Here is a 13482-nt window from a genome sequence, read left to right as displayed (position 1 = left end):
TGATTGAGTGGATTGTGACACTTGGTTTCTGGCAAATGATTTGTCTTTAAATTTGGATGAGCACATTACCAAGCATTAAGTGGCCCTTCCCCACCATACCCCTACCCCCACCAAGGAGACCTGCATAACGGTACGATTTCACAGGGACAAATGTCATGACAACCGGAGAAGGGAGAAAACCAAGTAGTTTACTTCTGTGACGGTAATGCATTCCCAGAGAGCTGGTTCCTGCCTTGATGTCATAAAAGGACTAGGGTTAAGACTTTAGAATAACGGCAAACTGTACCTCTTGGATATCCTGAGAGACAATTTAATGGAATCTGGGTTAGAAAAACGGTGTGTAGCTGAAATAAAAGCAATAACAAGCTCGAGTTGGGGTCCAACGACGCTCTAATGTGTTTAACACCTGTACCGGAAGGGACTGATGGCGCGGTCCTCACCTGACCGATTCCTCCTAAGGCTATGGGCGCCTGGAGGCGGGGCCTTCGATCCCTGGGAATTTTCGTGGAAACTAGCATCCCCAACCCCCATCCGTCGCCCCGCGGCCTGGAAGGCGGGCTGCGAGCCGCGAGGGGAGGTCGGGGGGTACCGCGGGGCCAATGCGGGTGGCCGGTCCCCTCCTCGGTGGAACACTCCAGCTGGTCGCTGGGCTAGTGTCGCCCACCTGCTCCCTCGGGTTGCGCGGCTATGAGCCTCGGCGTCGCGTACGGACGCCCAGGCCCGGGAGCTCGATCCGGGACCGAGAGATGCGACTCGCGCCGTAGCGGCCCGCGGGGGGCGGGGAGGCCGCCGCGAAGAGGCGGAGCTGTGAGCCCGCCAGGACGCTGCCGCCGCTACAGCCGCCACGGTCCCTGCGCTCCTCCCCGCTTGCCTCCGCACGCCCCCATCGGGCTGGCCTCGCCTCCTCGGCGGCGGCGGCTTCCGCCCCTCTAGCTGCACTCCCAGAGGAAACGGAAGAAGGCATAAACCATGGAGGGGAACAGGGATGAAGCGGAGAAATGTGTCGAGATCGCCCGGGAGGCCCTGAACGCCGGCAACCGCGAAAAGGCCCAGCGCTTCCTGCAGAAGGCGGAGAAGCTCTACCCACTGCCTTCAGCCCGCGGTGAGGCCCTTGGTTGTCCCTTCCCTACCTGCCTGGTTTCTAGACCACCGTGTAACCCGTCCCTACCCCCACCATCGCTCCACTGGGAGCCTGCGTGGCCTCAGGTCAGCCCGACCCCTCCGCAGGACCCCGGGGAGGAGCATCCCGACACATTCTCGACCCGGCCCCAACCGTCCCGGGCCGGGCTGGGGACGGGCTGCCGGGGACTCCCTGCACCAGCCTGCTTGCGAGATGCCGGCTCTCAGCTGGCAGGCGACAGTTGCCGGTTCCCTGATCCGATTTCGGAAATGTCCGGCTGCCATTCTCCAAGAGAATGTCCCTGGAAGATTTGTCTGGTCCTGTCTTAATCTTATCAAAGTAAGGCTTTATATCTGGGTGTTAGATCCTGCGGCCCTCTCCCTCCTCATCCTCGCTCCCAAATAAGGCCTAGGCCCCTAATAAAGTGAGAGGAACAGGGAACTCTAGTCACTAAAGGTCTCCGGTTCCACCATCTCTGGGGTAGAACATTGTTCCCAAAGCAAACATTTTCGAATACCTGAGATGACATTGCTTTTCCCTGGGAGAGAGTTACTTAGAAGAGAGTAGTACAAATTTGGCAAAAATGATAGAGTCCGTAATGATTTGTTAAGTAATATCTGATTTGATAACACCATAATTATTGACAAATTAGGCAGGTCTCTAAGGAATAGAGTATTGGACTTCTTTTAGTTGAATTCACCCTGTTCGTGTCCTGCTTTCTAGGCCTTAGTAATAGTCGCTAACATTTATTGAGCGCTTATAAAGTGCCAGGCCTTCTGCCTGGTGTTTTATATGTATTTCATTTACTCCTCAGAACAATCTTATGTAGAAGTACAGGATTCGTTTGATCTGGTTTACCCATAGGAAAACAGACTGCCTTTTGGATGGATGGATGGATGGATGGATGGATGGATGGATGAAAATATCGTACCCAAGGTCACACAGAAATTAATAGCCAAGTCAGAATAGTACTTGAGCTTTCCAGCTCCAAAAAGCCTTTAACCACTACTCTCTGTTGCCTTTCCAAGAGGATACTGTTTCCCTGGAGGTTCAAGGTATTTCCAGGTTAAGAAGAAAATTATTGAAAAGTTAGTAAGAATGCATGGTTACCTGTTTTATTATTTTCTTACTTTATTTCTACATTGGTGAATCCCTGTTATTCTTTGCTTTTCTCTATCCTTTCATTATATTGCTATTGAATAGTATACCAGAGAGGACAGAAAAGGGAAGTGAAAGAAAGGGAAATTAATAATTTTTTTTAACTGTGGCAAAAAACATAAAGTTTAGCAGTTGAACCGTTGTTAAGTGTATGGTTCAGTAATGATAACTATTTTCACATTGTGCAACGGATCTGCAGAATTTTTCATCTTACAGAACTGAAAGGCTATACCAATTAAACAACTTAACATTTTCCCCACCCACCAGCCCCTGGCATCCACCATTATACTTTCTTTTAAAATTGACCACTTTAGATACCTTATATAAGTGGAATCGTATGCAGCAGTTCCTAACTGAACGTGGTCTATAGGCTCTGCCACTTTAAGCTAAATGACGTGTAATGAAACCAGATTTACCATAGGCTAATTAATGTAAACAAGAGATAAGTTCCTACTGCGTCTTATCAACATAACAATGAAGTTGAATGAAACAATGTTATTTGAGGACCTGTTGTAGTATTTGTCTTTTTTGAAGCTTATTTCACTTAGCATGATATATTGGAAGTTCATCCATGTTGTATGTGGTAGGATTTTTTTTTAAGTTGCATATACAAGGTGTGATCAAACAATACGGTGAATATTTAAATAAAAAACTTATTATAGTAAAAAGCACATTGCCATTAACCCCTATCAAAATACGCCCTCTTGCTTCCAACACGCTTATCCCATCTTTTTTGCCACTTTCTGAAGTAATTCTGAAAGTCCTCTTTCGTGAGTGTCTAGTTGCACTGTCCTGTCTGCCTCGATGTCCTGAATCATTTTGACTTTAGGGAAAAGCCAGAAATCACACGGTGCCAGAGATCTGAATAAGATCTCTGAATAAGGTGGATGAGGACACATGGTAATGTTTTTATTTGACAGAAATTGGCTGTATACCAGAAGTGATGTGTGACACGGAATGTCCTGATGGAGGATGATTTACTGCACACTTTAAAACACACCTTTTCTCAACAGTAGCTCACACCTGCACTGAACGAGTTGAAACTTGTCACACACTGTGACTGGATGCGCTGCTTCCTGTATTGAAGATCCCTTCCTTTCCATTGGATGGCATTTGGCAGCAACATTCACCGTAATTTGTCATCAGAACAGAAAGGCTCCGTGTCACACATTCCTTCTGGTACGTCAATTTCTGTCAAAACATTACGGTGTATCCTCATCCACCTTATTCACCAGATCTGGCACCGTGCGACTTTTGGCTCTTCCCCAAAGTCAAAATGACCCTGAAAGGTAAACGTTTTGAATCAATTCAAGACATGGAAGCAGCCATGACAGCGCAACTGAAGACTCTCATGAAAGAGGACTTCCGAACTACTTTAGAAAGTGGCAAGAACAATGGGATAAGTGTGTTCGAAGTGAGGGGATGTATTTTGAGGAGGATTAGTGGCAATGTGTTTTTTACTGTAATTTTTTTAAATTTAAATATTCACTATATTGTTTGATCACACCTCATATATCCCACATTTTCATTCCATCTGTCAGTAGGCATTTAGGTTGTTTTTACATTTGGGCTATTGTGAATAATCCTGCTATGAACATGGCTGTGCAAATATCTCTTTGTGATCCTGCTTCAGATCTTTTGGGTATAGACTAAAAAACCCATTTGCTGGATCATATAGGTAATAATTCTATTTTTATTTTTCTGAGGAAATGCTATACGCTTTTCCATGGTGATTGCACCATTTTACATTTCCACCAACAGTGCACAGGAGTTCCACATTCTCACCAACACTTGTTCTTTTCTCTATGCTTGTTTGTTTGTTTTTGATAGTAACCATCTTAACAAGTATGAAGTGCTATCTCATTGTGGCTTTGATTTGTATTTCTCTGACAATTAGTGATGTTGAACATCTTTTTATATGCTTGTAGGCCATTTGTATATCATCTTTGGGGTAATGTCTCTTCAGATCCTTTGCCCATTTTTTAATTGGGTTATTTGTTTTATTGGTTGTTGAGTTGTAGGAATTCTTTATATATTCTGGATATTAACTCCTTATCAGATATATGATTTGCACATTATTTTATCCCATTCTGTAGGTGTTTTTCACTCTGTTGATTGTGTCCTTTGATACACAGAAGTTTTTAAGTTTAATGTAATCCCGTTTGTCTATTTTTTCTTTTATTGTCTGTGCTTTTAGTGTCATTGCTAAGAAACCATTGCCCAGAGTTAAAATTTTTTTAATCGCCCTACTGTATGAGTACATGATGTCATTTAGTCATTATCTAGTCCTAGATGGACAGTTTGAACATTAAGCAAGTAATTACTTGAGACAGAATACTTTGACTTTTGAAGTCTACTAACTTGTAACCTTAATTTTGGGCAAGTTAGAGAACCTTTCTAGCCTTTAGCTTTATCATATGTAAAATGGGACAATAATATACTGATTTCATAGGGTTGTTATGAGGATTAAATGAGTTAATACATGGAAAGCATTCATAGTAAGCACTCAATTATTTTGGTATCGTTTGCACTTTACAAAGCTCTCAGAATTTTTAAACTTGTAGTCTGTTATTCTTCTACTATACAAGCAACTTGAATCAATCTACTAAAGGATACCGTAAGATATTAAAGCACAACACAATTGTTGGTCTTAAAGACGTGGATATAGAAAAACTTAAGAAATATAAAGTGAAAATTAGTAGTACAATGTATTGTAATGTGGCAGTATGTGATTACCAAATAAAGTGATAGGGGACAGTTGTGGTGTAGTCTGAAAACCTTAGTTCAGATGCAGACTTTGCCTCTGACAGCTTTATAACCGGGGACAAGTTACTTAGCTTCTCTAAGCCTTGTTGAGTTATGTGTAAAGTGAAGATTTCATCACAGGGTTGATGTGAGCGTTAGCTGAAATAAACTTATGTGCAACTACTTAGCAAAGTGTATTTTACATAGAATGTTTTCAGAATTTATTTATTGGAATAATTTAAGAAGTCAGAGGAAGGAAAGAGCTAGAACATTTTTGTAAGTTCCTGATAAAATGTTTAGTGGAGAAGGAAATTGAAGCTCTTGGTTAAAATGAAATTGCATATTTTTATCCCTGAATTTCACCTATTCTAGACTACCATCAAACCCTTGTAGCTCAAAAGAGTTTTGACTGAATGTTCTTGTGGATGTGTTTTCATACTAAGATAGGTAAAAGAAAACATTTTGATCTCCATTATTCTTATACAGCGAATGGGAAGATGACGAAACTAAATTCTAGCTATATTCCACAATTTTTGGCCTCTTTACATTTTATTCTTGCCAGGTTGATTGATAAAACATTTTTTTAAATTGACAAGAGTTTTCCTTGAAGAAAAACTTGATCTTCAAATGGATCCTAGGACATTGTTGCTTTCTATGCTTTTATTTGAGAATTTTATTTTGCAGTTTATTTGTTGCAGTTAACTTCTTAGTGAATTGAGTTTTGTAGCTTTCAAATATTTTCATACTATAAGTTTAGTGTATGTGTGAAAGCATTGACATATACGAGTAGCTACTACGTAGGAAATACAAATATTCTGGAAAAATAATGTCAGGAGACAGAAAACAAATTACATTTTTGTTTCTTAAACTGTATATTTGTTGAGTTATTGATATGTCTGGGACTTTCACGGGATATAGTCTCGCTATCTTAATACTTTACATTGCTATTTTAATACTTTGGTGTTTAGTGCTAATTGGGGGGCAGTTTGAACTATAGATTTTTTTTTTCCCAGAGAAAAGCATTTTTATTGTTTTCAAGAATTTCATAGTAATTTGAACCAAATGACCCACTTCAAAAAAGGCCATCCTGTATCTTTAACGAATGGATAGTTTATAGTATATTTTGCAACATCTATCTGCACAATAGCAATTATAGTCCTGTTTTTATTTTTTCTCTCATGTGAAAGATATGTGTGTAGATTTTTCTTCCTTTGTTTTGCTACATTATTTTAAAATTTAAATCTGATAAAAAACATTCAAAGTACTGTCACCTTTTGTCTCACTTAAAATGATAAAATAAAGGTTTTGAAATTGTGATTACACATCTAGAGTATTATCCAACCTATTCCTTTTAAGACAGTTCAGTTTTTTTTTGTTTCTGACTTAATTAAAATTTAGTGACAAATACAAACCTTACATTCAGAACAATTATTTTGATAGCATCAAGTTAAGTAAGTGTTACAATGATTTTCAAATTTCAGCTAATAGCCAAATGATTTCAGACATTATAGCTGAAGAAAAAGTATTGAAATTGGTTTTGAACCTTAATTTAGTAGTTGTGCGACTCTGCATACATAACGACCTTTCTGAGCCTCATTTTCTCATTTGTAAAATGGGGCTATAGTTACTTAACAAATACATACTGAATGCACAGTGTTTTGTTCCACGCACAGTTCTTAGGAACTAGGGAGTCAGTGAACAATAAGACAAAGTCTTTGTCCTCTTGGAGCTTACATGTTGGAAGAGTGAAATGTGAAATATCTGCTGGACATTAATGGCTTGATTCCTGACATTCCCTTTTCCTTTCCTTAGCCTCAGTTTCCCCATCTCTAATATTCGCCAGATTATTATAAGGATATTTTACGAAGTGCTGTAAGAATGCCATATATTGTTACTATGGAAAAAGTATTTGGATAATGCCTTGGAGTTAACGGTATAATATTTGTCTTTTTTCTGTCATTTTTGAGTTACTTATTTGAGCACAAAATAATTGCTTTAAATTAGGATTAATCTCTATTTGGATTAACTACTCATCCCATGCTTGGTAACATGTAGCTCTCTGCCCTGCTGCATTCATTCCTTGGAGAGAGAGAGAGAGAGAGAGAGAGAGAGAGAGAGAGAGAGAGAGAGAGAATCCCTCTTCTAGATTAAAAACTCCTTTGCTGTCAAGAACTATTTTAATTTTAACCATCTTTTTATTCCTGTGGTGCCTAACAGTGTTATGCATATACTTGCAGCATTTATAAGCCTGGATTTTCCAGAATATAATACTTGTTTATATAATTGCATTCCCTTTAATAAAGATGATTTGTTAAACAGATAATTAAATGAAAAATTTATAGCTGTAGGCTTTTCACGGTAATATATTTAAAAAATGAAGCTCTTCCATAATCTGACAAGTGTGCAAAAGTATATATATATATATATATATATATATATATATATATATATGGATATGGATATGGATTGTCACTATAACAAAAAATTGAAAAGAATATAAATTCCCATCAGTGGGAATTGATCAAATAAATTGCATTACATTCATATATTGTGTACCTCTTTAAAAAGATGATGCTCCTCAGTAATTTTCCAACCACTTACCCCTCACTATGCTCATTGGCTATAAATCTCCAGCTGTCTTTGTTGCATTCTGAGTTGAGCCTGATGGCTCGCCTCTATTGCAATAGTCCTGAATAAGGTCTTCAAAAAAAAAAAAAAAAATTATGTGGACCTATATTTATTCCTGTAAAAATATATACGTACTGTATTATGAATTAACTCAAGCTAGGCTACAAACATATGTAGATTATTCTAGTTTTTTTTTAAAAAAAATACATCTTAAAAGCTAGCCAGCCAGCTAACTTTAGTAACTAGAGTTAAATATACCAAAGTGATTGATTTTTTTTTCTTGTGTGGAATTTATATGTCTTTTTTTAATGAGCTGAGCAACATTACTTTTTAATCACATAAATAAAAGCTCTTTCCAGTTGTGAGGAGGAGGGGAAAAATCCATTTGTTTTGCAAAAAATGTGTTCTTATTTTAGATTCTGCTAATGATGGGTATATATATATATATATATATATATATATATATATCCAGGTGTGTGGCAGAAACTTATTAAATGAAAACAGACCTTGGTTCTTCATTTTTGGATTATCCACATAAACATTTTTAATAGTATATTTACTTTTTCACTGGTTCTCAATATGGAATATACTTATCGTGTTTCCCCGAAAATAGGACCTAACCTGAAAGTAAGCCTTAGCATGATTTTTCAGGATGACATTCCCTGAACGTAAGCCCTAATGCGTCTTTTGGAGCAAAAATTAATATAAGACCCAGTCTTATTTTCGGGAAAACATGGTAAATGAAGACTACTTTAAAATCCCAAGCAAAGCAGTATGTCTGGAAAGTGAATTTATAAAATGAGGTTGGATAGTTTTAAAGCTGAAAGTAAAAGTAATCTAGTTTATAAGTACTGTATCTGCTCAACTAATGTTTGTAATACTGCACATTATTGTAAATGAAATCTCATATAATAGCTAAAATATTTAATAAGTCAGAAAAATCCATTGTGTTCTAAATTCTGACAGTATTTGAACTGAATTATATTACTTTCTCAGGCATTGGTTCCAGTGATTATTAATATAGAAAACCTTGCTGATTTCCATTTTTAAGATGACAAAACTGGATATTGAGACTCAGAGGTAATGGAACTTGTGCAAATGTTCACTCTTTGGAACCAAAGAGTGTTTGGTGTGAGTGCATGTACACATACAGCCATTGGTAAGCAGAACTCTTATGTATGAAATTGTAGAAAAATTTTCAATATAGTAACGTTGAATCGGAAACAATAATATGATCCTGCTTTAGCAGTATTGAGCATGTAGCTTTTACCATGGAAGATGTCCAGAAAAACACTGGGAGAACATGTTTGTACTAAGTGTGAAAGGAGATGTACAGATAACTTCTAACTAGCATGCATATGAACTTTGTGGCCATCTGTAAATACTAAACACATAACCATTTTCATTCATATCTGGCACCGTAATTTTTAAAAAAGAATTTCTTCACTTATTAGCTGAAATACTCCTATAAAGAGACACTTCCCCCTCTCCTGTCTTAGAGTTACACACTGTTATAATTCATATAGGAAAGCTTAATTACTTTTATCAGTTTTCAAGAAAAGGAATTGGTTCCCTTTTTTCTTCAAAAGCAGTGGGAGCCCCGTTAGGTTAGCTCCTGAGTCCTCTAGACACACTCCCAGTAGTCTTTAGTGGTTACCTTGCTCTTTGGTGTAACAGAATGTTTCAGACTCTTACACATTTCCTGTACTAGTCCTGAAATCAAACGTATTTCCAATAGCCCTACTTTCTCTTAATGGAAAAGGGTGTTTCAGCATCACCATCTGGCATTAAGGATGCTGTAGATTTTAGATTGTTCATTGTTTCTGGGCCTTTTCAGTGTACAGACTAGGAAATACATTTTTTAATGCTAAAACAGTTTATGAGTTTATATAACTGTTATTTCCGATTCAAGTTAAGCACTGTGGGGTGTTTACGTAAACTTTTCTAGCTTGTATTTCTAGCTTGTATATTTCTAGCTTATATTTCTATCTCCTTCCTTAAATAGTAGTAATTCTGTTTCTCAAAGCCATGGTAAATGACGTACTATGACATGGTTATTTATTTGCTTTATGCCACATCATGTACATAATAGTTTCAGAATAATATTACCAACACTACCCACTAATATAATTATTGAAAACAGTTAAATTTTCTTTGCATATACTCTCAATTTTAATTTTCTTTTAAATTTTGAAATCATTTTCAAACTTACAGAAAAGTCACAAGAATAGTGCAGACTTTCCTTATACGTTTTACTCAGGCTTCCTATTGGATAAAATTTTACATTTGCTTTATCCTGTCCTCTCTCTCCCTGGTACCCCCCCACCCCACCCCCCACACATACAATTTATTCTTATTATATTTTTTTCTGAACTGATTAGCAATATATTGTAGACATGACGTCCCATTACCCTTAAATAATTCAGTGTATATTTTCTAAGACAAGGGCACTCTCTTACATAACCACAATATTACCATCAAATTCATGAAATCAATGCATGTACCTCACCTAAATTCTGCCATTTTTTCCAGTATGCAAAAAGATACATGGTGCATGTATGGGCATGCTTTATTCTCCAGATACCATCTTTTCTTCTTTACTTTGGCATTTTTGATGAGTACAGACCAATTATTTTATAGAATTTCCCTTAATTTGGGCTTAACATTTCCGTATACAATTTTTTTGCCAGAAATACTATAGAAGTTATATTTTCTTAGTGTAACATATCAGGAGACGCATTATGTTAATTTGGTCTTCACTGTTGAGGTTAACTTGGGTTACTAAGTTAAGTTGGTGATTGCCACTTAAAACTTAACTTTTTTCCCCTTTATAATTAATAAATATTTTGTGGGAAAATACTTTGAGATTGTGTAAATGTCCTGTTCCATAAAATACTTTCAGCAATTCCTTTTAGCATTCATTGATGATTCTTTCCTGGATTAGTTTCTGATGGTTGCCAAATGGTGGTTTTCTAATTCTGTCATTCTTTTAATAATTTATTAGTTGGTATTCAACTTATTCAGTGTATGAGTATGAATTCATGCATTCTTATTTAATGTTAGTATTTATTTTGATGCTCAGATTGCCTCAGATTTAGTCAGTAGGAGCCCTGTGTCTTTCTGATGTCCTCATCCTCTGAGTGTCCTTACTTCATGGCACAAAAAATTTTCAGGCCCACTTTTTACTTTCTGCTATTTCTCCAAGGTATCCTATTCTTTTTAATGGACAGTGGTACTTGGAAACAGATATACAGACTAGATAAGCTTATTACAACAGGAGTGTCATTGCCTCTAGGTCTCCTCAATAGATACAGCGTATATAAATGCATGTATGTATATGTATCTCTGTTAATGTGTGTTTGTGGGAATACGTACATCTATAGTGATTTAATCTGTATTAATCTATATTATTTTTGATATCTGTGCAAGATTCACATGCCTCTTTTTTAGTTCACCACAGAATTCATCTAGCCTTCTCCATTTCCAGATTTGTAATTCCATTCTCTCACAATATCCTTAGGTGAGATAGTGAGAAACGTGGCTCCTGTTATCTTCAATTTATTTGTTCATTTTCCTCTGTGTGCCTGGAGTTGCCTCCTTATCCCCATTGGTGCACGTCCTATTAAGCTCAGGCTGTTTTTGGCTGTGACTGGTTCCTTGGTCTCAGTAAGCTTCCTCTGTTGAGGCCTCAGCTGCCACAAGGAAGAGAAGGGAATGGAAGAGAAGACCAATAGTTTTTTTCAAGTAAGAAGAAAAACAAAGGAAGCAGCCTACAATTTTTAAAATATTTGAACCTATCTACAGTGTCAGAACATATTATCATTACATACTATATGCTGTCTAATTTAATCATCATTTAATCTTATCCGTATATAGATCACCATACACTTCATTCTCCACATCAGTCCTATGTATCTCTAATTATTTTGGATTCCTGAAGCTTGTTCTCTAGTAGATTTCCAGGAAGGGCTTGTGGGAGTTGTGCTCCCTAAGTTCTGGAATGTTGAAAACTGTCTATCTGTGGTCTTAATGTTTGAAGTTAATTTGGTGGATATAAAATCCTTAGCTCCAGTTTTCTTTCTTTGGCTATCTAAATATGTTATGCTATTGTTTTGTGCAAGTACTGCTGATGAGCAAAGTCTGATGACAGTCTAGTTTTCTTTATAAATATCTGATCCTTTTTCCTAGAAGCCCAGTTAAGTTTACTAGAATATATCTTGGTGTTCATTACTCTAGGTCAATATTCTTAGGTATGTGACTTGTTCTTTCATTATATGGCTTCAGATGTTTCTGTTTTTATATCAAAAAAGTTTTCTCCAATTATATAGCTGTTTTATTTTTCTTCATCAGGACTTCTGTTATATTTATGTTGGATCTTCTTTAACTACCTTCAATATTTGCCATTTTCTTTCTAACTTTTTGCCTTTTTTTCATTTAAAAAAAGTTTTCCGCCTTTTTGTAGTGTCTTTCATTTATACAACATTATCTGTTGTGTTTATTAACTCCTTCTTTCTTCTAGTTGAGTCTTTTTAGAATTTTTTTTTTTTTTTCTGATAGATAGATAGATACTTTGGGGGATTGTCCTAATTCTGATTTCTGTGTTATTTCGTATTATGTATAACTTCTTTTTTTTCTTTAAGATTTATTGGGGAATATTGGGGAACAGTGTGTTTCTCCAGGGCCCATGAGCTCCAAGTCGTTGTCCTTCAGTCTAGTTGTGGAGGGTGCAGCTCAGCTCCAAGTCCAGTCGCTGTTTTCAATCTTTAGTTGCAGGGAGCACAGCCCACCGTCCCAGGTGAGAATTGAACCTGCGACCTTATTGTTAAGAGCTTGCACTCTAACCCAACTGAGCCATCTCATCACCCCACCAGCAGCTCAGTGGCAGCTCATTGTATTCAATCTAGTGGAGAGCGCAGCTCACTGGCCCATGTGGGAATCGAACTGGCAACCTTCTTGTTCAGAGCTCGCGCTCTAACCAACTGAGCCATCCGGCCGTTCTTAAAGTCTTTTCAGCTTGGTTTGAAGTACTAGGTTATAGTGTTTACCTGTTTTGTCAGCAAGTCTTTGTGATGTGCTTTCATTGTCTTCAGAGAGTTATTTTAGTCCTATTCCTTTTTTCTCATAATAACTTTCTATCAGATTTCCTTTCTATTATTTTGTTTTACACATTTTTATATGAAGTTAGTTAGCCTTTCTAAATACACAAAGATCTTTCTTCGGTTTTTGTGTAATGGTTGCAAATATGTCACCATATAAGATCTCCTCACTCCTTTCTCTCTCCCCACTTTATCTGGAGTTTCTCTCTTTTTTCTATTGCCCCTGCCCTCTTCAGTTTTGTTCCTGTTCCCAGTAGTTTCTCCTCAGTGTGATTTTGTTCTGGAAGAGAACTTTGACTTATTAGTTTTGAAAGTTTAGGGAGTGGAGCGTTCTATGCCTTTAAGAGGTTATTATGGACCCTTTCATTCACGTGCTATTGTAGTGAGCAAAATCCATTCATTTTCATACACTTTTCTCAGTTTCGCCTGCTGTGTTACATACAGAATCCCTATTGATAATTTTAGAGTTCTTTTGTTCCGTGGATTGGCAAATACCTTATTACTATCCTCTACTTCTTCCCACACATATGGTAATACCCACATAGATCTGGTAGCTAATGGTTGGTAATCCCCACCTTCTTCTTTTTGTGCATGAGGTTTTGAGTTTGCTAATTGATCTGATTTTATGATAGAATTTGCAGAGATTTAAATTTTAAGCTGCTGTCACAGCCTTCTTTGAGAGTTTCCATAAAATTTTTCATATTTAAAAGTTGTGAACCACTATCCCATAGATCA

General features: G+C 37.2%; 1 protein-coding gene across 4 annotated transcripts in view; it reads left to right on the top strand.

Moving 5' to 3' along the window:
• Nucleotides 1-604: 604 nt before the first annotated feature.
• Nucleotides 605-13482, top strand: part of DNAJB14 (DnaJ heat shock protein family (Hsp40) member B14) — a 47108-nt gene continuing 34230 nt past the window's right edge. Inside the window, exons 1-2 of one of the 4 annotated variants that reach the window (XM_019757667.3) lie at nt 965-1102; nt 8648-8731. Coding sequence is in view for 3 of the 4 variants with exons in the window: in XM_019757666.3 (XP_019613225.1) it covers nt 970-1102 (133 nt within the window). In the remaining variant the exon portion in view is untranslated. Of the gene's footprint in view, nt 1103-8647; nt 8811-13482 lie in introns of all 4 variants that reach the window. The other 3 variants (XM_088792161.1, XM_019757669.3, XM_019757666.3) reach the window with 3 other exon arrangements.

Source organism: Rhinolophus sinicus, chromosome 1, assembly GCF_057876585.1.
Source record: "Rhinolophus sinicus isolate RSI-liver-muscle chromosome 1, RSI-T2T, whole genome shotgun sequence".
Lineage (NCBI taxonomy): Eukaryota > Metazoa > Chordata > Mammalia > Chiroptera > Rhinolophidae > Rhinolophus > Rhinolophus sinicus.
The sequence above is the reverse complement of the archived record's forward strand: the minus strand, read 5'-3'. Positions and strand labels throughout refer to the sequence as shown.